Source organism: Salvelinus fontinalis, chromosome 23, assembly GCF_029448725.1.
Source record: "Salvelinus fontinalis isolate EN_2023a chromosome 23, ASM2944872v1, whole genome shotgun sequence".
Lineage (NCBI taxonomy): Eukaryota > Metazoa > Chordata > Actinopteri > Salmoniformes > Salmonidae > Salvelinus > Salvelinus fontinalis.
Genome location: NC_074687.1, coordinates 34,487,702 through 34,514,446, shown reverse-complemented (window position 1 = coordinate 34,514,446; position 26,745 = coordinate 34,487,702). Strand labels below are relative to the sequence as shown.

The 26,745-nt window shown below is 41.7% G+C and overlaps 2 protein-coding genes across 4 annotated transcripts in view; one reads left to right on the top strand and one right to left on the bottom strand.

The window, feature by feature from the left end:
- The window catches only part of LOC129821190 (uncharacterized), a 43,638-nt gene extending 20,088 nt beyond the window's left edge, over positions 1 to 23,550 (bottom strand). Inside the window, exons 1-2 of one of the 2 annotated variants that reach the window (XM_055878555.1) lie at positions 23,224 to 23,550; positions 22,597 to 22,779 (exon numbers count right to left, since the gene is read on the bottom strand). The gene's annotated coding sequence lies outside the window, so the exon portion shown is untranslated. The remainder of the gene's footprint in view (positions 1 to 22,596; positions 22,780 to 23,223) is intronic. The other variant, XM_055878554.1, reaches the window with a different exon arrangement.
- Positions 23,551 to 23,712: 162 nt separating this feature from the next.
- LOC129821189 (activin receptor type-2A-like) overlaps positions 23,713 to 26,745 on the top strand; it is a 44,517-nt gene continuing 41,484 nt past the window's right edge. Inside the window, exon 1 of one of the 2 annotated variants that reach the window (XM_055878552.1) lies at positions 23,713 to 24,799. In XM_055878552.1, the coding sequence (XP_055734527.1) occupies positions 24,745 to 24,799 (55 nt within the window). In that variant the 5' untranslated portion in view covers positions 23,713 to 24,744. The remainder of the gene's footprint in view (positions 24,800 to 26,745) is intronic. The other variant, XM_055878553.1, reaches the window with a different exon arrangement.

The following is a 26,745-nucleotide window of genomic DNA, read 5'->3' as shown; positions in this document are numbered from 1 at the left end:
GAGCTAGGTACTGCAGGGCCTGGATTCACCTCTACATCACCAGAGGAACAGAGGAGGAGTAGGATAAGGGTACGGCTAAAAGCTATGAGAATTGGTCGTTTAGAACGTCTAGAACAGAGAGTAAAAGGAAGTTTCTGGGGGCGATAAAATAGCTTCAAGGAATAATGTACAGACAAAGGTATGGTAGGATGTGAATACAGTGGAGGTAAACCTAGGTAATGAGTGATGATGAGAGAGATATTGTCTCTAGAAACATCATTGAAACCAGGTGATGTCATCGCATATGTGGGTGGTGGAACTGAGAGGTTGGATATATAGTGAGCAGGGCTAGAGGCTCTACAGTGAAATAAGCCAATAAACACTAACCTATGCCTATGAGCATCAGAGGTGAACCGGTAGCATACACAGCTCAAGCAAGACATTTATCAGCATTTCTCTGACTACCTTCCTTCTAAAACTTCTGATTCCAGGAGGACCATGAGCTGTTGCTATCGATAAGGTGTCTGATTCATAATTTTCACCTCGAATAGAAGTAGAGGGACTTTTGTCAGAGGTTGCTTGTTGTGAGCACTGAGGGTACTTTATGCACTTGGCCAGATGATTCTGCATCTTTGTTGCATTATTCACATATGATTTGGCACAGTATTTGCAAATGTGCACAGTTTTTCCTTCTACATTAGCTGCAGTGAAATGTCTCCACACATCCGATAGTGCCTGTGGAATTTTCCTGTAAAGATTAGAAAAAAACAACAAATATACAGATAAATGTACAGATAAATAGTTCAGCAGTTAGATTAAACAACTCATTTTGTAAGACAAATGTTTTAAAATGAAACATGTATAGAAACAGGTGAATTAACACTCCTTGTAACGGCTTTCGTCCTCTTCGTCTGAGGAGGAGTAGGAAACATCGGACCAAGGTGCAGCGTGGTAAGTGTTCATATTCTTTAATCCAATACGCAACACTAAACAACAAACACGACAAACAAACAGTCCTGAAAGGTGAAGCAAACACTAAACAGGAAACAACCACCCACAAACAAAAGTGGGAAAACAGGCTACCTAAATATGGCTCCCAATCAGAGACAACGATAGACAGCTGCCTCTGATTGGGAACCACACCAGGCCAAACACACAGAAACAGAAAACCTCTGACCTACAACATAGAATAACCAGACATAGAATACCCACCCACATCACACCCTGACCAAACTAAAAATAGAAACATACAAAGCAATCTACGGTCAGGGCGTGACACTCCTCAGTTAGCAGGCTCAAGCAACTAAAACCCACATGGTAGCAAAAACAAACTAGCAGAAATTGTTAAGAAGTTAGAAATTATTCAAACAAGTTTTGCTGTACGCTACTATTTACTAGTTAAAAAATCATGTATGTCATATAAAATATATTCACCCCACCCAGTACTGTAATCAAAACTTAACAGTAAGCATGTAGCCCTTGGCTCAGACAGTGTAGTAGTGTGGGCTCAACAGCATCTCATTAGTGTGCAAGATCTTGAAAATCAGCTGTACATGTGATGGAAGAGTGCAATGCACATGTGATGGAAAAATGCACAGTGCATGCAGAGGGTTGCAATTCCATTGAATTGGGGATAGTTTAACCAAAATATGCCAAAATATGCAAAATACACACAAGACCTAGAATTACCTTGTGTGTATCCCACAAAAAAGGTTCACTTTTATAAGCTAACCTTTTTTGATGAATTTAAGCAAAATTCCCCAAATTCCCTGGTTTAACTTCTCATTTAAAATGTTCTAAATATTTCCGGACATTTACCAGAAAGTTTCCGACCCTTTGCAACCCAACGCAAGTGTGATTTTAATGCTCTTTCAACGCTTACAGTAAAATGTGGAAAATGTTTACTATTGTCATTAAACTAAATTAGATGTCCTCAGTGCCCTTGGGACGTTTAAATAACATTCAGTCATAGACAGAATTTATCATCAGACTATGGAAGGTTAAATTTCAGATGTATTTGCTTCTCTTTCTCAGTTGATGTGCCTATTTTTTCCCCTCTTCCTCAATGTCTGTCTGTTGTGTTGCTCTAACCTTCATTAATGACAATAGAATGTCAATGTCAAATGTCTAGGGAGCTCTGAAAACATCTGAGGAGGAAGAGACATTTAGACAATTAGGGCAATGCTACTTAATGAGGTGGTGCATCTCTGTCACATCACTTTCAGACGCTGATGACCTTCATTACAAAATGCTCATCATGACTGGAACCCTGCTGCCAATTGTTAGCGGTATCTTTGGCACTAGCAGTAATGGAGTATCCTAATGATTTTAGATATTCACACATACAGTGCATTCGGAAAGTATTCAGCCTCTTGGACTTTTTCCACATTTTGCTACATTGCAGCCTTATTCTAAAATTGATTAAATTGTCCCCCCCCCCCCCCCTCATCAATCTACACACAATACCCCATAACGACAAAGCAAAAACAGGTTTTCAGAATTGTTTGCAAATGTATTAAACATAAAAAATGGAAATATTACATTTACATAAGTATTCAGACCCTTTACTCAGTACTTTGTTGAAGCACCTTTGGCAGCGATTACAGCCTTGAGTCTTCTTGGGCATGATGCTACAAGCTTGGCAAACCTGTATTTGGGGAGTTTCTCCCATTCTTCTCTGCAGATCCTTTCAAGCTCTGTCAGGTTTGATGGAGAGCGTCGCTGCACAGCTATTTTCAGGTCTCTCCAGAAATGTTAAATCGGGTTCAAGTCCGGGCTCTGGCTGGGCCACTCAAGGATATTCAGAGACTTGTCCCGAAGCCACTTCTGCGTTGTGTCGGCTGTGTGCTGAGGGTCGTTGTCCTGCTGGAAGGTGAACCTTCGCCCCAGTCTGAGGTTCTGAGCGCTCTGGAGCAGGTTTTCATCTAGGATCTCTCTGTTCTTTGCTTCGTTAATCTTTCCCTCGATCCTGACTAGTCTCCCAGTCCCTGCCACTGAAAAACATCCCCAGAGCATGATGCTGCCACCACTATGCTTCACCTTAGGGATGGTACCACGTTTCCTCCAAATGTGACACTTGGCATTCAGGCCAAAGAGTTCAATCTTGGTTTCATCAGACCAGAGAATATTGTTTATCATGGTCTGAGAGTATTTTAGGTGCCTTTTGGCAAACTCCAAGTGGGCTGTCATGTGCCTTTTACTGGGGAGTGGCTTCTGTCTGGCCACTGATTGGTGGAGTGCTGCAGAGATGGTGGTTCTTCTGGAAGGTTCTCCCATCTCCACAGAAGAAGTTTGGAACTCTATCAAAGTGACCAACGGGTTCTTGGTCACCTCCTTGACCAAGGCCCTTCTCCCCCGATTGCTCAGTTTGGCCAGGCTCTAGGAAAAGTCTTGGTGGTTCCAAACGTCTTCCATTTAAGAATGATGGAGGCCACTGTGTTCTTGGGGACCTTCAATGCTGTAGAATCTTTTTTTGGTTCCCTTCCCCAGATCTGTGCCTCGACACAATCCTTTCTCAGAGCTCTACGGACAATTCCTTCGACATCATGTCTTGGTTTTTGCTCTGATATGCACTGTCAACTGTGGGACCTTACATAGACAGGATTGTGCCTTTCCAAATCATGTCCAATCAATTGAATTTACGACAGGTGGACTCCAAGTTGTAGAAACATCTCAAGGATGATCAATGGAAACAGGAGGCACCTGAGCTCAATTAGCAAAGGGTCATCCTTATGTAAATAAGGTATTTCTGTTTTTTATTTGTAATAAATTAGCAACATTTTAAAAACCTGTTTTCACTTTGTCATAATCGGGTATTGTGTGTAGATTGATTAGGGAAAACATTCATTTAACACATTTTAGAATAAGGCTGTAATAAAACAAAATGTGGAAAAAGTCAAGGGGTCTGAATACTTTCCGAATGAACTGTAAATAACTCAAATTCAAAGCATCAAATACCAACGATTTCAAGGGTGTTTGCGATTGAATAGCTCTGCTCTAGTGCATGTCTTCTCTATCAAGAACAAAATGACAAATTTTAAAGCATGAGACACTGTGGCATCAGTTTAGTTCCATCGATTCCTATAGATACTGGATGAGGGGAGAATGTACATACAGTACAATCAATTAAATGTATTTTATAAAGCCATTTTTACATCAGCAGTTGTCAAAGTGATTTACATATACCCACCATAAAACCACAAAAACAAGCAATGAAGAGGCAGAAGTACAGTGGATAGGAAAAAATCCCTAGAAGGCAGGAACCTAGGAAGAAAAGTAGAGAGGAACCAGACTCCGAGGGGTAGCCAGTCCTCTTCTGGCTATACTGGGTAGATATTTAGGAGTACAGCATGTGGGTTGCAGGACTTGGACCATTACAACAGATCCGTAGATTTCAACACTAGAAGCTCTCCTATCTCTAGATCTCCCTCTCCTCTCAATGAAAACATTGTTAACCTGAGAAGCTTGGAAGATCCATCATTGCCAGGCCTCAATGTTAATGACCAGTCAATCTGCCTCGTTGTGAGCATAAGCGATGGTAATAAGTCACCTCCTCTCATCCCTCCCATTCTCATTACCACAGTCATCTGCCTCTGATGAAAGAAAGAACCCTCAACTCAATGCTCTTTATAAATCATATGACAAGCTATGATTAGTGGCACGCTGTGGCATTTATTTGTTGTTGAGAGATCTGTCTGTATCAGATTTGATGATCAGTAACAAAGTTGCAGATATGCAAGACCACCTAATTACCCAAAAAGATGTTACTGAAACCTCTCTCATCCCCGTCGTGCCAGCTGGTGCATCAGGCAGCAACAAAGGCTCTACCCTTCTGGCGGTCTTTGGTCTGTGCCCGGGCTCAAACTGAATTTTATAAAATTTAATTAAAATAATAATAATTTACAATATTAATGTTTTATTGTCACATACACAGAAAGGTGCAGTGAAATGTGTTGTTTTACAAGGTAAAAATAAATGACAATAAATTGCAGATCAATGTGGGACACTGTAAGTGCTCTTGTACTTGTGTAGTAACAATGTAATTTCTCTATTATAATGTTATTGATTAAAAAATGACTCAATTGTACATCGTCAGTTGCTACATACATGAGCTTAGTTCAACTGTAGTACCCCATCAGAACCAAAATATAGAAGCTTGATTTACTCCAATATTTGAAAACAATGTAAATATAAACAAAACCTATAATTTTTACATCATGGATGGTCAGTCCTTGCACCCATAGCTCAGTCTATGAATTTGAGAGTGGTTACATTTCTCCAGGCACCTCCCTCAGCTTTTTAATCAAAACAGAGGCAGGGTGGCCGCTTTGTTATTGTTTTAACTAAGGATTCTAGCTTTAATGCACGATTGACACTGAGTGTAGAAAACATTACTACTGAGTTGGACCCCCCTTTGCCCTCAGAACAGCCTCAATTCAACAGAGCATGGACTATAAAATGTGTCGAAAGCGTTCCACAGGGATCCTGGCCCATGTTGACTCCAATGCTTCCCACAATTGTATGAAGTTGGCTGGATGTCCTTTGGGTGGTGGACCATACCCCGCTCAAAGGCACTTAAATCTTTTGTCTTGCCCCTTCACCCTCTGAATGGCACACATGCACAATCCATATCTCAATTGTCTCAAGGCTTAAAACTCCTTCTTCAACCTGTCTCCTCCCCTTCATCTACACTGATTTGAAGTGAAATTTAATGGGTGACAGCTGTCATCTGTCATAGAAAGAGCAGGTGTTCTTAATGTTTTGTATACCCAGTGTATATAAAAACACAGGGAAATCATGTTTTTGACTGCTCTGCCCATTTAAATGAAGCGTGTCAAATGTCATGGTATATCCTTGTGTATAATAATATAACATTGACAATTTAATTTAGACAAAGCGTTTTTTATTGTTAAAATCGCCCCCCAAAGAAATTCTCAAAAATAAAATGAATACTCTCATAAGTGTTCGAATAGTAACGTCTGTTCGGATATCCGGATATTCGATTAACCGCGCCCATCGCCAAGTCAGATGCTATTTTCTTCCCTATAGCAGTGCTGATCTCTGTGAGGATGTTATTCTCATCATTGGTTACGTCTATTTTTTGCACACTCAGTGTACTTGAAATGTCAAACTATAGGCTTGTATTGTAGGTTAGGGATTCAGTCATAAGCGACAGATGTTCCTGGCCTTGTTGGTACACTTGTTTGTGCTGTAATATAATGTAAAAGTGCTGTAAGGTAATTTTCGGCTCTGTTAAATGGGGTCATAAAGACTTATGATGCGTTTCCTAAACATGTTTGATAAGGCCTCTCAACTCCACCTCATCTGCTTAATTTAATGAGATGCTCAGAATCAACGAGTACATGAATACCTTCTAGATGGATGCCCTTTGCAGAGCACAATATCAGCAATCAGTATGTGTGTGTGTGTGTGTGTGTGTGTGTCTCTCACTCTCTCCCGTCCCCTCCCAGCCATCATGGAGTGTGGAACACAGAACATTGTGATGGAACCTGAAGGACAATGAGTTCCATAAGTTTCTTGACCTTGACTTTAAGTTAACGCAATTGCTTTCATGTCAGGTCATCCTTCTATTAAGAGAACACCTTCTCTACTCTCGGGCTGCCTTTTCATTACTGGCTTTTTCTGTCTCCATCTCAACTGTATACCTCCTTGTTATTTAATTCTCCAGTTTTCTCACCTTTTGTGCTTAAATGTGTCTGTAGACTTCACCTCATCAAAGCGCATGCATCTCAACTGACACACAGCCAGTTAAAAGAGGCACTAGTAGGAATATGAACGGACACTATCCAACTGTTATTGAGTACCTACGGTAAGGTAAAAATGGATGGAAAATGTGAAACCCAATACACTCTGATGTCAGGTGGATTGAGCTTCGTTATATCTCTCAGATATAGGACAGACCCTTGAAAACATACTTCCTTTTAAATCGATTTTTTTTACTGAATAACAGATTCATTTCTATGGGCTAATGTTTCATCAAATATCTGTATTTTATATGTATACACATACAGGGGTCCTCAATTTTTTTTGTATCAAATAGCTAACTGATCCTTGGTATGCCCATCTTTAAAACAATCCCATATGTTACCCCGGGCCATTAGACTCTAGGGGGGATATTAATCCAGTGATTGTGCCCTTATGTAGGAGACCTGAGACTAAAGCTTTCCTTGCAGTTTTCACTACCATCATTTTTACATGCCAAGGACTACTATGGAAGTCAATGGTCATTAGCAGATGGAATGGCTGTCCTGCCACTGATGTTTACTCTATTTCCACTGCCCGACGCTCTGAAACAAAGGCTCTGTGAGAGCCCTCTGAATGAGTGTGACAAACATGCTAATGCTCACTACACTGCGGCTAGTCGGCCACATTGAAAGGATTTAGTCCAGCGCTGGGGCCTTAGCTTTGTGTGAGGAAGGGGCCTTTTGGTCCTGGAGAATGAAAAGGATTCCCAGGGATAAAGCACAAAGCGACCTGTCCATCAGACCAGCCCCACAGCACCATGGCAGCTGTCACCGCGGTGCCCTCTCAGTTTCAAAACAACGTTAGAGATATTAAAGTTAGGCTCATTTGAATAATTTTGAATGGGAAGATATTCAAATACATTAAGCAGGCTATTCATGTTTAAGCGGGCTATGGCCAGGGATAAACACTGGTTATAGAATCGGGAGGAGAAGAGCTGAAAGATGGGACACACTTCCCATTTTGAAACTACAATCCGCAAACTGTCCTCAGCGGCGATGGCTAAATTATTGCACACAAACAGTGCACAAATACTGTCTGGTTCCTGTTGCTCTGTATCATTATAACTGGTTTCAACTGGTGCGAAATTAACCCCTAATATGAGCAACTCCAGCACAGGGCCAGCTCCCAAAGAAAATGTACCGCCCAATGAATCCTTCAGGAAAAGGAAGCAAGAATGAACAGAATGAATGCTTTGTCTCTGCATCAACGGTTTACTTCTTATTGTTTCAACATCCTTCCAGCTCTAAACTATGTATAGCATCAACCAGGAAATAGATTAGCAGTAATGATTCCATTTGGGAGCTTCTTTTCACGGACTAAACTGTGACCGTTACCCTGTATAGTATGTTTTCGGAGGCGCTCCTCATATTCCCTGGCCCCTGTGTGGTGATAGGCTCTTTGGCACAGGGCATCACATTTCATTTGCATTTCTGATCGTGATCTAACCACGCAACTATTTGCAGACGCCACCATACTCAAGATGGGTCCTTTTGATCACATAACGAAGATGGAGAATGTGATATCAGCCACTCGTAAAAAGAGAGGGCCATCGTAAAAATGGTAGCCGTGTGGGAGTGTGGTTGTTCATTTGGGAAATGAAAGAGCTGTCAGTGAGCGATCCGTACTGTCGTGTAACAGTTAAACGAGAGGCTAGTGTATGAGGACTTTATTTCATGCAACACATGCAGTAATAGTGGCGCTACTCTTAATGCGGGATGATGCTGAAATACACTGTATGCTCAGTAGTTCCTTCCAATTTCGGTATTGAGAGATTTTCCCTGAAATAGAACACCTTATACTGACCTCTGTTGACCTCACTTCTGACCTTTTCTCACCATTACATCTAGGTTGGCACACCTTTTACACACCTCTAACAACAGAATTCTCAAATGTGTATTTACAATGCAAGTGTTCTTTTTCCATAGCACACACTAGAGGCAGATAAGCAATCACAACCCTCTTTGCATGTTAGTTACCAGTAGGTTTGTGTATTTAGTAAAAGTTACACAGCTCACTCTAACACTGCTTCAGGCTTATTGGGCTTCTGTACATGTTCTAACCACAGTATAAACAGAACATGTTCTATCAGCTCTCATTGGCAAGTGGGTTCCTTCCAGATGGAGCTCTTTGATATGCAGTGCATTATTTCCATCTTATTGGAGCCGCCATCATAACGTTGACAAAATGGCCATTAAAAGGATAGGCCTCGGTGTTTGCCGTGGTACAGGTTAAGCAGGGCTCTGAGAAATGACTATTTTAGCAGCACTAAAGTGGCTAGTGATCGATGGTGGAAGATGAGAGGCGCCGAAGCTGGCTACGCTTGAGAGTGACATAGAGCAGCTTGCCAGAATGACTTTCCAGTGTGCAGGAGCTCCCACCAGGCAGATCTGGTATCTGGGTTCACACGAGGACATAAGGGGATAAGGGTTGTCACTGCACTGAAGTCACTCAGTCAGTCACCACAAGTTCAACTGTAAGGGGAGATGCTACCATCTATCTTTTAGGTTAATCTAATATGAGACATTGGCAAGGACAGAGGCAAGATATCCTAATGGTTTTATTGAAAACCTCTCCCCTGCCAAAGCTCAGTGTAAATCTGAATGAATCTGCTGTTTGCCCAGGAGTGCTTCCAAACAGGCGCCAGGAGGGTGATTCTCCTGGAGAGAAGTTGTCCAAAGTCCACCTCTAATAATAGATTTAAGGCTAAACCTATCTTCTCTCGAGCACTCGCCTTGTGGACAGCTCCATGATCATGGGTGTGAAGAACTGTGGAGGGGGATGTGAACCTGAATCACACACAGTGTACACCTCTACTCATTGCAAAGGACATACACAGTGTACAAAACATTAGGAACACCTGCTTTGACCAGGTGAATCCAGGAGAAAGCTATGATGCCTTATTGATGTCACTTGTTAAATAGACTTCAAATCAGTTTAGATGAAGGGGAGGAGACAAGTTAAATAAGGATTTTTCCGCCTTGAGACAACTGAGACATCAATTGTGCATGTGTGCCATTCAGATGGTGAATGGGCAAGACAAAAGATTTAAATGCCTTTGAACGGGGTGTGGTAGCAGGTGCCAGGTGCAACGGTTTGAGTGTGTCAAGAGCTGCAAGGCTGGTGGGTTTCACGGTAAACATTTCCCCTGTGTATCAAGAATGGTCCATCACCCAAAGCATATCCAGCTAACTTGACAACTGTGAGTTAACATGGGCCAGCATCCCTGTGGAATGCTTTCGACACCTTGTAGAGTCCATGCCCTGACGAATTGGGGCGGTTCTGAGGTCAAAAGGGTGTGCAACTCAATATTAGGAAGGTGTTCCTAATTCTTTGAATACTCAGTGTATAACCTACCAATATAATCAAACAAAATTCATGCAAAAAAGGTAGATCTAGCTAGCGTCATCATCAACCTGTAAGGGCTCTATATATGCACTTCTTCTGATCCTGTGCTGTCATGTCATTTGATCAAGCAATTAACCCCTCTAACATTGAAATACCCCGCTAATGAGCTAGCTGGTCACCTTCCCATGAAACTTGCATAGGTGCCAGGCAGACAGGGTAACCCTCACTGAGCAGATCCACTGTCAGATCGTTACCTAACGAGATTAGGGGATGGAGAAAACGCTGTCTGCCCGTCTACCACCTCTCTTTAGCATATACTTGCCCCTCCAAAGCATGGGAAGGGGGACAGGGCTCCTACCCTTAATCTAATACAGAAGCCTAAAGCCCATAAGTGAACCATGCTGGCCTTCCCAATTTACAAAGCTCAGGGTTGAAGCCTTCAAAGTGATTGTACATGATTACTGTAGAGGAAGAGGTGGAAACTATGCTGTTTTAGGCATCACTATAAACAAACAAGTTCAAAACTCTTGGGTGGTAAGTATATTGGATGGTTCTCTGTTTTGAACTTTTCTGCACCCACTGTTGCTTTCCCTCTGACCTCCACATTCAAGCCCAGATGTACACATTGGAGAGTTCTCGCAAATAACAAACTGCTTGATGAAATAAAGTGGCTTTTTAATTACTGGAGAGAGGCCATTAGCTGCACCCACCCACCCACACACACACACACACACACACACACACACACACACACACACACACACACACACACACACACACACACACACACACACACACACACACACACACACACACACACACACACACACACACACACACACACACACACACACACACACAGCTCAGGCTGGCAGAGCAACTGCACCTCGATGGAAATAGACACAGCAGGGAGCTCATCTCCCAGTCAAGAGAGGAAATTGAATTAAAAGAAAGGGCAAGATTCGAGAGGGAGAGAGAGAATTTCTTACCCTTTCAAACATTACAAAACAGTGATATTGTTCTGCTTTGTTGAAGTTTACTTCAGCGACACGTATTACTTGGAATTTAATTAAAATCTCCTCACTGTTTTGACAGTGGGGATGTATTTTCATACACACTGCACTTGATTAAGGTACTGGGGTGGTAGAAACAGAGAAGCTGAAGATAAACAAGAAAATCTATTTACTTACTCTACTTATTTAACACACAAGTCATTTGTATGAGATTGACTGTTGGTTTTTCCCCTAGGAATTCCCTACTGCCCTCTAAATCCTAACAAAGCTTTTGTTTCCATCCTCCCTTGTTATTATCACATTATTTTAAAGGATGTAGGCTAGGTCTCTGTAGCCTATACAGTATTTCTTCAACACAGACAACTTAACTTGTTTGTTACTTGAAATGGAGCTCAAGTCTACTCTTAGTTATTAGGAGAATCATGGCAAAAGTAAACAACCTGCTCTTGTGAAATGTCAGGCGGCAGTGGCATTAGCTCTAGCAAAGAACAAAGGCCCGTGACAGATGGGTTCAATGGGGGCGAAAGTGGGCGGACGACTTTCTTTACATCACAAGGGTTTAGCAGTGTTGGGTATAGCGGGTGTCACAGCGCCCGAACAAACATCAACTCCCTCCCCCAGCGTGTGTAGTCGCTCGTCAGAAAGTTTGATGACCAATGGCGAAAATAAGCACACAGGCTGCTGAAAACACAGACAGTATAGTGAGGTGTGGGGCGACAACACTGCATGACCTTTCACACATGCCTTAGTTTAGTCTGTGTCATACTGTCACAACCACTCTACCCACTACTCGCTGTTGTCTAAACGCTGTGGGAGGTTGGGTTGAAGTTAACACAAATCAGGAACGTCACTAAAGTTCATTTGAAACTTCAGTCAAATAAAAATATATTTCTCTGAGCAATTGTGTTAGTATAATATCATTTTGCTATTTTTTTGAAGCATACAATATAGCTCAGTATTTGTATTATTTTATACAGTATTTTTTGCTCATCTTTATCAAGGTTGCCAATAATTATGAACCTGACTATGTCAATTACAACAGTATATTTGCAGAATACAACATTAAACAGATATGTTTTGTGACTATTCATTATCAGAGCTCTATTGACTAACCAAGGCCATTACTACTTCGGGAGAATTTCTACAGCAGGTAGAACACCATAACAAATTCCGATCCCTTACAGATGTTCGAATTCCAATAGAAATCAACATGATGATGAAAGCCATGCAGTACTGGAGGAGTATGGGATAAGCATGTCCACCAGCAGGTGAATGCCTAGTGTGAGGAATTTATTGCCATGGCACTGCCTTGTCGTCTCTGTGCCAAGCTGCCAGTCCTTGGCCACTGCCCCACTTGGCAGGAGCACTCAGCTTTATATTTCAGTTTCGGGCGAGCGGCTGCCGGAGATGCCGTTAGGTTAACATCACTCCTCAAAGTTAAACAGGGTGGCATCCATGGGAAAGATTGATCTGAATACGATCACCTTCTTGGCATTAGAGTTATAGGTGTAAATTATCATGTTTTTTTCCTTTCTTTGGAATACTTGACAGTCCTCATCCACCAACTAGTGCGCACACACACACACACACACACACACACACACACACACACACACACACACACACACACACACACACACACACACACACACACACACACACACACACACACGTGTGCAAATGTGTGTGCACACACTAGAGAGCAAAAGCAGATCAGTTTTGTGATGAGTTTTTTGTATGCATCAGTGCCTTGACAGTCCTAACCTAACTTGCGGATTGTGGACAACACAGAGACCATATATATATATAGAGCACGCTTGTTGAAGAACACTCTATTGTTATATAAAGGCAGCGAGAACTCGGAGGAACAGCTTGTACTACAAGCTTTCATTTTAAATGCTATTCCTCTGCAACATCCCCTGAAGCAATGCTTGCCTGGAGAATAAGTCTCATAGGTCCCCCTAGCAAACAGAATAACTCACCACAGGCTGTACGTCTATGTGTGATGTGCATCTCTGCTGGAGTTCTGTTTACTGTGGGTTGCATAACATATGAAGAGAGAGGAGGTGGTAGGAAATGGGGCTCTCGAAATGGCTGCAGTGTTTGTGTTTATGAAACTCCAGATAAGGATTCCATCCTGTGTTTCTGCCAAGGGAATCAAATTAGAATGTCAAATTACAGGTCCAGCCTTTTATTCCTGGTAGGCCAAAGAAGTTCATTTTGAACCTAGTTTCAGTAACTTCTATTAGTATCCTTGGTTTGGGGAGTGCTGGTGGATGACAAGGATTTACTTGTATCCCTTTCATACACAGACCAAAATCTAACTCGTTTATCATGCCTGCTTCTTTTAACCAGATTTGTTGTATATCTGAAAGGGTAGGGGGTAAAAAACATGAACAATTAAAACCCAGCTAAGTCCTAGTCATGAATCCTGCACTTACACAGACCCTTCTGTCTGAAATGGGTATTGTTGCAGTAAAGATGCTGAATGCTTTTATAAGTAATGGCCTCCTAAGGGCATTGAGACTTCCTGTTCTAGTAGGGTTAATGAGGTATGCTACACTATCTGATTATTCTGGGTTTCCTGTTTCTCAGTGAGATACGGGGGATATGAGGTTATGGGGGAGGGGATGCCAAAATATGCATGAAAGAAACTTGATTTGCAAAATATTACAGTAAGTAGGCTACATTGAACTGGCCTTGCAATAAGTGCCTGCCAGTTAGGAAAGTACAGTGTAGCCATTGGTACTGTACGTCATTGTATGTCATTAAAGCATGAGGACCTCATAATCCCTGTGGAGCTACTAACTAGCATCAGCCATTGCCTTCGTTAGAATGTAGGCTAAGTCAACTACTACACATATAAAACATTAACACACACTGTACAGTCGTGGCCAAAAGTTTTGAGAATGACACAAATATACATTTTCACAAAGTCTGCTGCCTCAGTTTGTATGATGGCAATTTGCATATACTCCAGAATGTTATATAGAGTGATCAGATGAATTGAAAAGTCCCTCTTTGCCATGCAAATTAACTGAATCCCCCCAAAACATTTACACTGCATTTCAGCACGGCCACAAAAGGACCAGCTGACATCATGTCAGTGATTCTCTCATTAACACAGGTGTGAGTGTTGACGAGGACAAGGCTGGAGATCACTCTTATGCTGATTGAGTTCGAATAACAGACTGGAAGCTTCAAAAGGAGGGTGGTGCTTGGAATCATTGTTCTTCCTCTGTCAACCATGGTTACCTGCAAGGAAACACATGCCGTCATCATTGCTTTGCACAAAAAGGGCTTCACAGGCAAGGATATTGCTGCCAGTAAGATTGCACCTAAATCAACCATTTATTGGATCATCAAGAACTTCAAGGAGAGTGGTTCAATTGTTGTGAAGAAGGCTTCAGGGCGCCCAAGAAAGTCCACAAGCGCCAGGACCGCCTCCTAAAGTTGATTCAGCTGCGGGATCGGGGCACCACCAGTACAGAGCTTGCTCAGAAATGGCAGCAGGCAGGTGTGAGTGCATCTGCACGCACAGTGAGGTGAAGACTTTTGGAGGATGGCCTGGTGTCAAGAAGGGCAGCAAAGATGCCACTTCTCTCCAGGAAAAACATCAGGGACAGACTGATATTCTGCAAAAGTTACAGGGATTAGACTGCTGAGGACTGGGGTAAAGTCATTTTCTCTGATGAATCCCCTTTCCGATTGGTTGGGGCATCTGGAAAAAAAGCTTGTCCGGAGAAGACAAGATGAGCGCACCATCAGTCCTGTGTCATGCCAACAGTAAAGCATCCTGAGACCATTCATGTGTGGAGTTGCTTCTCAGCCAAGGGAGTGGGCTCACTCACAATTTTGCCTAAGAACACAGTCATGAATAAAGAATGGTACCAACACATCCTCCGAGAGCAACTTCTCCCAACCATCCAGGAACAGTTTGGTGATGAACAATGCCTTTTCCAGCATGATGGAGCACCTTGCCATAAGGCAAAAGTGATAACTAAGTGGCTCGGGGAACAAAACATCGATATTTTGGGTCCATGGCCAGGAAACTCCCCAGACCTTAATCCCATTGAGAACTTGTGGTCAATCCTCAAGAGGCGGGTGGACAAACAAAACCCCACAAATTTTGACATACTCCAAGCATTGATTATGCAAGAATGGGGTGCCATCAGTCAGGATGTGGCCCAGAAGTTAATTGACAGCATGCCAGGGCGGATTGCAGAGGTCTTGAAAAAGAAGGGTCAGCACTACAAATACTGACTCTTTGCATCAACTTCATGTAATTGTCAATAAAAGCCTTTGACACTTATGAAATGCTTGTAATTATACTTCATTATTCCATAATAACATCTGACAAAAATATCTAAAGACACTGAGGCAGTAGAATTTGTGAAAATTTATATTTGTGTCATTCTCAAAACTTTTGGCCATGACTGTATACATACACAGCAGCACTTGGTAACGTCAGGGGGGATATGAGATTAGAGGAGCAGGGAGGCGTGTCACAGCTGCCCAGGTCACACTGCAATCTGATGTCACCTCTACTCCCTCTGCCACCAAGCACGGCAGGCAGGCACACACACACACGCTCTCAACTTCCAATGGTGACAGGGAGTTTTGCATTGACAACGCACATTAAAACCAGTGCCAGATAATAACTGGCACACAATCTTTATCACAGTAATACTTTTCTAACCCATCATAATCCAAAACGGACTAAATATTCTGTGGTTTTAATGTGATTTCATTGAAATATTGAAAGAAAAAGAAAATAATACATTTAATGTATTCAATTTATAAACAGCAATAGCAAGTGAACAAGCTGGAGGGTGCCTACTGCAGCTCCCTCTCTCGAATGGCTTGTCCACTGAAAATGATTCAAAATTAAAGAGGGTTTATGTTATGAACATCCTGCCCAGTTTAGTATGGAGGTATTAATCATGCAGGGATGGTGCACAAACAATCTTTGAAATAGTAATTGTATGCGTCAGGATAAAGTCTGGTTTATAGGATGGCAGTAAGATAAGAAAGGACAGCTGTATTTCACTATGCCTAATTTGTCTTAGTGTGAATGAAAAAGGATAGGCTTTTAACATGTGCCAAGGCGCAACATTAATGTGATTTAAGAGGCCAGGGTATAATGTGATTTACTAGTGCTTAAACCAAGTGATTACCTATGCACAAGAGCTAGGGAGAAGTAGGCCTCCGTTGAGTAAGTGTGTGGCTTAGCACTAAGTACAACATTGGTTAGAGGTCACATTTACATGAACCCAAAAGTGTAATTTAAAAAATGTGGAAATTGCCTTTTAAGTATTCAAATAAGATTGTGCAGATTGTCAAGGCACAGTGGTCATTTTGAGTGAATTAAACCTTGTACAATAAGGGCTAGGCTGCTTGGCAGAACCAAATCATGGGAAATGGTAGAGTAATTATCTTTACAGAAGAGAGCTATGTGTACACTCGCTCAAGGACGTTAGCAGCCTGACAGGGACGACACTAACAGATGCATCGCCTGTCTCCAGACATATGCCTGACAAATCACACAAACTCTTTGAAATACATTGGAATAATCTCTTGCACTTTTAGAACTTTGATTAAAAGCTAATGAGCTCACCCTGGGGGGAAATGCCTGGCACCTTTGGTATTCCTGTGATGCATAGACCCCCTTAAACCAAATAATTCCCATGTTTTAGTGGTGTTGGAGTGGTTTAGCGGATAGACTAATAGACTCATAAGTCGGTGGGGGGAGGCAGGCCTTAGAGTTAGTGTTGGTCAGTAGTCCTTTGAGTTCAGGATGAGTTTCAAGCATGTTAATCCTGTTCAAGAGAATGTCCACTCACTGTTTGGTTTGCTGCTGCCAAGCACAAGCTTAATTGAGAAAGTACAACAAAGTTTTAACCGTAATAGTCTTTATCAGGTACTAGGCGCACTGTAGATCAGACCTGATAAAGACCATTGCAATACATGTATTTTCAATAGGCCTCCTTTGCCATGTTTAGATGTGGGCAAATTCTGTCTTTCTATCCTCTGTTAGTGTCCTTGATATCTCCACATGCTTACTGAAGCTTAGGTCACAAGCGCCAGGACTTTTCTTTGAGTCAACTTAGTGACCAGGCCTGTGTGTTTGCAGAAATAAGGTGTCAATAGTGATGAGAAGGTGACATTGGGACCTCATTCGGGAACAGGTTACCTAATTCAAGAGGCAGCTCATGGAAAAGTTATGTTTACACTGACACTCATGTGCAGCATAGCATAGGCCATAGCTCAAATAAAATAAAATGTATTAATAAAGCCCTTTTTACATCGGGTAGAATCAAGAACTCCTCAGGGCAGCTGTCTAGGCCCCTTACTTTTTTCAATCTTTACTAATGACATGCTACTGGCTTTGAGTAAAGCCAGTGTGTCTATGTATGCGGATGACTCAACACTATACATGTCAGCTATTACAGCGTGTGAAATTACTACAACACTTAATGAAGAGCTGCAGTAAATTTCAGAATGGTTGGCAAGAAATAAGTTAGTTCTAAATTTTTCAACATCTGAAAGCATTGTATTTGGCACAAATCATTCACTAAACCCTAAACCTCAACTAAATATTGTAATGAATCATGTGGAAATTGGGCCAGTGGAGTTGACTAAACTGCTTAGAGTAACCCTGGATAGTAAACTGTCATGGTCAAAACATGTTGATGGAACAGTAGCTAAGATTTGTTCTTAACTGACTTGTCTTGTTAAATAAAGCTTAAAAAAATACAATTAACATAAAAATGGGGAGAAGTCTGTCCATAATAAAGTGCTTCTCTGCCTTCTTAAAACATTATCAACAAGGCAGGTCCTAAAGGCCCTAGTTTTGTCGCACCTGGACAACTGTCCGGTCGTGGGGTCAGGTACCACAAAGAGGGTCTTAGAAAAATTACAATTGGATCAGAACAGGGCAGTATGGCTGGCACTTAAATGTACACGGAGAGCTAACATTAATAATATGCATTTCAATCTGTCATGGCTCAAAGTAGAGGAGAGATTGGCTTCATCAATACTTTTTTATTTTTGAGATGTTGAATGCACCAAGCTGTCTGTCTAAACTACTAGCACACAGCTCGGACACCCATGCATGCCCCACAAGACATGGAACCAGAGGTCACTTCACAAACCCAAAATCCAGAGCAGACTATGGGAGGTGCACAGTGCTACATAGAGCCATGACTACACGGAACTCTATTCCACATCAGGTAACTGATGCAAGCAGTAGAATCAGATTTTAAAAACATACCTTATGGAACAGTGGGGACTGTGAAGAGACACACACACAGGCACAGACACATGATAACACAAACCCTACACACACATGTACACATATTTTGTATTGTAGATACAGTACCAGTCAAAAGTGACAACACACCTAGCCATTTTTCTTCATTTTTACTCTTTTCTACATTGTATAATAATAGTGAAGATTGGGTTGCTTCTCAACCCAAATGAGATGGTTTGGGATGAGTTGGACCGCAGAGTGAAGGAAAAGCAGCCAACAAGTGCTCAGCATATGTGGGAACTCCTTCAAGACTGTTGTAAAAGCATTCCTCATGAAGCTGGTTGAGAGAATGCCAAGAGTGTGCAAAGCTGTCATCAAGGCAAAGGGTGGCTACTTTGAAGAATCTTAAATATAAAATATATTTTGATTTGTTTAACACTTTTTTGGGTACTACATGATTCCATATGTGTTATTTCATAGTTTTTTGATGTCTTCACTATTATTCTACAATGTAGAAAAGAGTAAAAAATAAAGAAAAACCCTTGAATGAGTAGGTGTGTCCAAACTTTTGACTGGTACTGTATCTACAATACAAAATCCATGTGTACGTGTGTGCCCCTTATTAATATGTTGTGAAAAGTATTATGAAATATAATGTAATGTACTATTTTCAACTGTATATAACTGCCTTAAGGTTGCTGGACCCCAGGAACAATAGCAGCAACAGCTAATGGGGATCCTTAATAAATACAAATACAAAAGTGCTTATACAGAAACCCAGCATAAAACCCCAAACAGCAAGCAATGCAGATGTAGAAGCATGGCCAACCATTCAGAGGTCGAGAGAGAGGTCGAGAGAGAGATCGAGAGAGAGAGAGAAAGGTTGAGAGAGAAAGAGAGAGAGAGCAGCAGGTCCAGGACAAGGTAGCAAGTCCGGTGAACAGGTCAGGGTTCCATCGCCACAGGCAGAACAATTGAAACTAGAGCAGCAGCAAGACAAGGTAGCACATCTGGTGAACAGTTCAGGGTCAGGTCAGGGAGGAAGGACAATTATACACTTCTCAAATTGTTAACTGACATCCAAATGTTATTCATCATCATAACGCATTCATGAACCTGTTTTACATAATTCAATATAACATAGAAACTAATCTTGTTGAAATCCTTTCCTGAGGTTGGACTTTCAATTTCACACTTCAAATGTAAATTTGGAACAACCGCATACTTTTATTCCATGGGAATTCCAAAGCACCTCAGTAGTACAGGTTATTGGCTACAGTATCTTGGTTTCATAATGCATTAATTAGCTCACATGTTACATCCATGTGCTCAAATTGGGCTGGTTGTCCGAATGAATAGGCTATAATAAATCAAATAAAATTTGTCACATGCGCCGAATACAGGGAAATGCTTACTTACAAGCCCTTAGCCAACAATGCAGTAGATAAGAAAAATACATGTTAAGTAAAAAATAGATAAATAAGAAATAAAAGTAACAAATAATTAAAGAGCAGCAGTAAATAACAATAGGGAGGCTATATACAGGGGGTACTGGTACAGAGTCAATGTGCGGTGGCACCGGTTAGTCGAGGTAATTGAGGTATTATGTACATGTAGGTAGAGTTAAAGTGACTATGCATAGATGGGGGGGGGGTGCAAACCAAAAAGTCTGGGTAGTCATTTGATTTGCTGTTCATGAGTCTTATGGCTTGGGGATAGAAGCTGTTGAGAAGCCTTTTGGACCTAGACTTGGCACTCTGGTACCGCTTGCTGTGTGGTAGCAGACAGAACAGTCTATGACTAGGGTGGCTGGAGTCTTTGACAATTTTTAGGGCCTTCTTCTGACATCACCTGGTATAGAGGTCCTGGATGACAGAAAGCTTAGCCTCAGTGATGTACTGGGCCGTACACACTACCCTCGGTAGTGCCTTGCGGTCGGAGGCCGAGCAGTTGCCATACCAGGCAGGGATGCAACCAGTCAGGATACTCTCGATGGTGCAGCTGTATGACTTTTTGAGGCTCTGAGGACCCATGCCAAATCTTTGCAGTCTCCTGAGGGGGAATAGTTTTTATTGTGCCCTCTTCACGACTGTCTTGGTGTGCTTGGACCATGATACTTTGTTGGTGATGTGGACACCAAGTAGCTTGAAGCTCTCAACCTGCTCCACTACACCCCCCTCATTGAGAATGGGGGCATGCTAGGTCCTCCTTTTCCTGTAGTCCACAATCATCTCCTTTGTCTTGATCACGTTTAGGGAGAGGTTGTTGTCCTGGCACCACACGGCCAGGTCTCTGACCTCCTCCTTATAGGTTGTGTCATCAGCAAACCTAATGATGGTGTTGGAGTCGTACCTGGCCATGCATTCATGAGTGAACAGCGAGTACAGGAGGGGACTGAGCACGCACCCCTGAGGGGCCCCCGTGTTGAAGATCAGCGTGGCGGATGTGTTGTTACCTACCCTTACCACCTGGGGGAGGCCCGTCAGGAACTCCAGGATCCAGTTGCAGAGGGAGGTGTTTAGTCCCAGGGCCCTTAGCTTAGCGATGAGCTTTGAGGGCAGTATGGTGTTGAACTCTGCGCTGTAGTCAATGAATAGCATTCTCACATAGGTGTTCCTTTTGTCCAGGTGGGAAAGGGCAGTGTGGAGTGCAATAGAGATTTCATCATCTGTGGATCTGTTGGGGCAGTATGCAAATTGGAGTGGGTCTAGGGTTTCTGGGATAATGGTGTTGATGTGGGACATGACAAGCCATTCAAAGCACTTCATGGCTACAGACGTGAGTGCTATGGGTCAGTAGTTATTTAGGCAGGTTACCTTAGTGTTCCTGGGTACAGCGATTATGGTGGTCTGCTTGAAACATGTTGGTATTACAGACTCAGACAGGGAGAGGTTGGAAATGTCAGTGAAGACACTTGCCAGTTGGTCATCGCATGCTCGGAGTACACGTCCTGGTAGCCCGTCTGGCCCTGCGGCCTTGTGAATGTTGACCTGTTTAAAGGTCTTACTCACATCGGCTGCGGAGAGCGTGATCACACAGTCGTCAGGAACAGCTGATGCTCTCATGCATGTTTCAGTGTTACTTGCCTCGAAGCGAGCATATAAGTAATTTAGCTCGTCTGGTAGCTTGTTGCACTGGGCAGGTCGCAGCTGTGCTTTCCTTTGTAGTCTGTAATAGTTTGCAAGCCCTGCCACATCCGACGAGCGTCGGAGCTAGTGTAGTACGATTCGATCTTAGTCCTGTATTGACGCTTTGCCTTTTTGATGGTTTGTCAGAGGGCATAGCGGGATTTCTTAGAAGCTTCCGGGTTAGAGTCCCGCTCCTTGAAAGCGGCAGCTCTACCCTTTAGCTGAGTTCAAATGTTGCATGTAATCCATGGCTTCTGGTTGGGGTATGTACGCACAGTCACTGTGGGGACGACATCATCGATGCACTTATGAAACCAGGGATTGATATGGTGTACTCCTCAATGCCATCGGAAGAATCCCGGATCATATTCCAGTCTGTGATATCAAAACAGTCCTGTAGTTTAGCATCTGCTTCATCTGACCACTTTTTTTCACTGGTGCTTCCTGCTTAAATTTTTGCTTGTAAGCAGGAATCAGGATAGAATTATAGAATTAGGGTCAGATTTGACAAATGGAGGGCGAGGGAGAGCTTTGTACGCGTCTCTGTGTGTGGAGTAAAGGTGGTGTAGAGTTGTTTTCCCTCTGGTTGCACATTTAACATGCTGGTAGAAATTAGGTGAAAAGGATTTGAGTTTCCCTGCATTAAAGTACCCGGCCACTAGGAGCGCCGCCTCTGGATGAGCGTTTTCCTGTTTGCTCATGGCCGTATACAGTTCATTGAGTGCGGTCTTAGTGCCAGCATCGGTTTGTGGTGGTAAATAGACAGCTACGAAGAATATTGATGAAAACTCTCTTGATAAATAGTGTGGTCAACAGCTTATCATGAGATACTCTAACTCAGGCGAGCAAAACCTCGAGACTTCCTTAGATATCGAGCACAAGCTGTTGTTTACAAATATACATAGACCGTCACCCCTTGTCTTACCAGAGACTACTGTTCTATCTGGCTGACACAATGTATAACCCACCAGCTGTATGTTATTCGGTGAAACATAAGATATTACAGTTTTTAATGTCCCGTTGGTTGGATATACGTGCTTGTAGTTTGTCTATTTTATTATCCAATGATTTTACGTTGGCTAATAGGACTGGTAAAGGTGAATTACCCACTCACCGCCGGATCCTCACAAGGCACCCCGATCTTCGTCCTTGATATCTCCGTCTCTTTCTCCTGCGAATGACGGGGATGAGGGCCTTGTTGGGTGTCTGGAGTAGATCCATCTGGTCAAACTCGTTAAAGAAAAAGTAATCTTTCAATACGAGGTGAGCAATCGCTGTCCTGATTTCTAGAAGCTCTCTTCCGTCATAAGAGACAGTGGCAGAAACATTATTTACAAAATAAGTTACAAATAATGTGAAAAAACACACACAATAGCACAATTGGTTAGGAGACTGTAAAACAGCAGCCATTCTCTCCGGCGCCATTGCATAACATTACCATCCGTAAGATAATTTTTTTAAATCTCAACTTCAACTATATCATCTAGATCTTATGAAATAAAAAAATCCTAATGTGATAAGTAGATTCTGTAATAATAATTACATTACTTACTCATTGTTTGCAAAAAATATAGTTCTGAAATGGCCTAGGCCTCCAAAATGGAAGACGGAATACCACATGAACTAAATTTGGCCTATCATTTATAAAGGGGAATGAGTAAATATACTATATTGTGGTAATTGTTTAGGGAATTACATAAAAGATCACTTGTAGGAGGTGTAAACAATAGGCCTAACTTACCTTTGTCTTTGCTTGTTAATTTTGTCCAGATGTGATTATCTTCATAATAATTAAAGTGCACATAAGTGGTCTCATTAATAGGACAACACTTTTTGCTGACCAAAACCTGACATCCATATTTGAAATGTAAAGACTAGGATAGCTACGAAACCGCACGACAAAAACACACGCGCCCCGTCACATTATTCGTAATCAAAAGGGGTGGAGTTCTTGTGGGAAACAATTACCAAAACTATAATTCCTACGGCCTTGTCACAGAAATATAGTCATTGTATTGATCAGGGTATCTTCAGCCATCCCATCATCGATACCTCTACTCGCGGTACACTGGGCGTGTTTATTGTCTGTCATTCACAGAAAGAGAATGCCTAGGATTGGTAGAGCTGTAAAGCTGTGGCGCATAGTGATATTTTTTCGCTCCCTATTGGCCATTATGGATGTCAGTCAAGGCTTTTAGCCGCTTAGTGACAGATGAGTATAGAAAAAAACAAAAACAATCGGTGCAAGCAGCCATCTTGAGTACAGTCCGCTCTGGAAGAAGGAATGATAATTATATCGACTGGATTCAGTCAAGGAAAACCTCAACATTAAACCAAGAAAACTCGACGAAAGAGACTAGCTACTTCTAACGGATTTCTTTAGATTATTTAGTTTGTTCGCCTTTTCGTGAATGCCACACGCCTTATTGCGTTATTTTCATGTTGTGGACAAACAGAACGTTTGGAATCCACACAGCCTTCAGTAGAATCTCTGGCTAATGTTTTCTCCTGCGTTAACTTTCCTTTGGATTGATCGCACGTGATTTGGGAAAAGAGGAATGTTGTTAGCATGGAGCACGCTACCTGGAACAATTTTACAAGCATGTATCTTGGTCATTAAGGTGTAATTACACAAACTCTACTCATTGCATTGGAGCTATAACTAGTGAGGTAACCAGTAAGCAATTTTGGCAATCAAAAACTTATGCAAACCATAGCAGTCCTCCTGAAAGGTTATCTCTAGTTAGCTATCTAGTCGGACAGTTGCAACAAAGTAACAGTTTGTGATTATTTTTGCTAGGAGCTACTCTAGGCGATACATTGGTTCTAAAATGCGAAAATGTTGCATTATTGTGTGCGGAATGGATACACCATGCAGCAAGTGCACTAACCAGTAGCCAGACAAGCTATTCGTCGGTGTAATTTTGTATTTTTTTGCAGTACTTTCTTCTTCTTTTTTTTTTTTGCACTTTCTGCTGTAATTAGATCCATTCAAGACAAGTTCTTTTTTTTCTTCTCCGTATGATGCAAGCCATGTCACATCCCACATGAATACAATAAACACCAAGGACTCTGATGTGGATATTTTAATGCAAACGTTTCTGTGACCCTACTCCACGTTGCTGGCATTGCAGCTCTTTCAATCAGTCAATCATCCGATGCATTTGCTGTAAAAAGGTACTCTGATAGGTTGGACGCTAATCCCTAGGATTTGTGACACCGGGATTTAATCGAAATAAAGGATTTGACATTTGATTTGAAAATGGGAGCAGCAACGAAACTGGCATTCGGAGTCTTTCTCATCTCATTTTCCTCAGGTGGGTATTAGATAGGAAACTGTTTTAAAATATCGACACTTGATTACGTTTTCAGGCATGCAATCAGCATATCTTCACACGCATCGATATCACATTGTAGGTCTATGATAATGTTATAGTTTATCCTACTTCGTGCATGACAGAGCCTAGGCTACTGTCCCTGTTTTGTGTTCTCAGTGCTGCGGGTCATATGACGCGGGAACGCGATCGAATGTACAATATAGCTCTTGAAACAGGACAGCTTTTTGAATGGAACTGACTGTACACAATGTCCACTATTAGATTATTTTTAGGCCTTTGTTAATCTTCTATACAACCATAGCCATTTCTAGCCACTATAGTGAGATAAAATAGAAAGGGAGGTTATGTGGAGGAAGGAGGCAACGTTTGCATCAGATTGTGAGCAGCTAGCTGTATATATAATGCATATGGTGCAATGATTAATGCAATGTGTGCTTTGCATGCTATGTCAAAATTGCTACATATTTTATGACAACCTGGACTCGGGGGTAGACGTAACATATTAAAGGTAAATCTGGGACTCAACAATTAGTATGATATGTTACATTTCTTATGATATGTATTGATTTGGGGATGTCCATCATCCATTTCATATGATATGTTACGAATTACAATTGATATGATTGTTACAAATTGGAATTCATACAATATGTTACGAATTGCAATTTGTAAAACATATGTTACAAATATGGCGTATGACATTCCAATTTGTTGTGGCTAACGTTAGCTAGGTGGCTAATGCTAACATTAGCTGGGTGGCTAACGTTAGCTAGGCTAGGAGTTAGGTTAATGGGTTTGGGTTAGCTATCATGTTAAGTATTTGCAAAGTAGTAAGTAGTTGCTAAAATGCTAAAGTTGCCTGTGATGAGATTCGAACATGCAACCTTTGGGTTGCTATAAGTTCGCATTATAGGCCCACCCATCCACCCCGACCAAACAGCCTACTTTAGTTTTTGCATTAACTTTTCATGCTAAAGTTCCAAATATCTCTAACGGTCGCCCCAGTGGGAGTTTTTTTATTGAGCGTAATGTCAGAATGCACTCAGTTCCAAAATATGATTGTTACGCTACAGGACAGTTAACCCAAACTGCCCTCAAACCAAGGCACACTGCCTGCTAATTATAGGCTATGTTTCAACTTTTAATTTCAAATGATTTTCTAACAAGTTTTATTTTCTAACAACAGTTTGAATTTAGGTGTGTTCTGTCTCCTCTTTAATTAATATAGAAGTAGACCATTTCACTGTTGCGGACAATTTACATTTGATGCTTACTGAGTTGGACAAACTTTTTCCTCCCTGGTAAAAACAACTTCGGACATCTGTGCGTTCCTATTAAAGTAAGTGCCTTATTACGTTATAATTTTAGTTTCTGTATATCGTGTTGTCATTTTTACTGTAGCATACCGTATGTACTGTTGAAGTCGGAAGTTTACATACACTTAGGTTGGAGTCATTAAAACAAGTTTTTCAACCACTCCGCAAATTTCTTGTTAAACTATAGTTTTGGCAAGTCAGTTAGGACATCTACTTTGTGCATAACACAAGTCATTTTTTACAGACAGATTATTTCACTTATGATTCACTGTATCACAATTCCTGTGGGTCTGAAGTTTACATACACTAAGTTGACTGTGCCTTTAAACAGCTTGTAAAATTCCAGGAAATGATGTCATGGCTAATTGACATTATTTGAGTCAATTGGACCTGTGGATGTATTTCAAGGCCTATCTTCAAACTCAGTGCCTCTTTGCTTGACATCATGGGAAAATCAAAAGAAATCAGCCAAGACCTCCAACAATTGTAGACCTCCACAAGTCTGGTTCATCCTTTGGAGCAATTTCCAAATGCCTGAAGGTACCACGTTCATTTGTACAAACAATAGTGCGCAAGTATAAATGGGTCTTCCAAATGGACAATAACCCC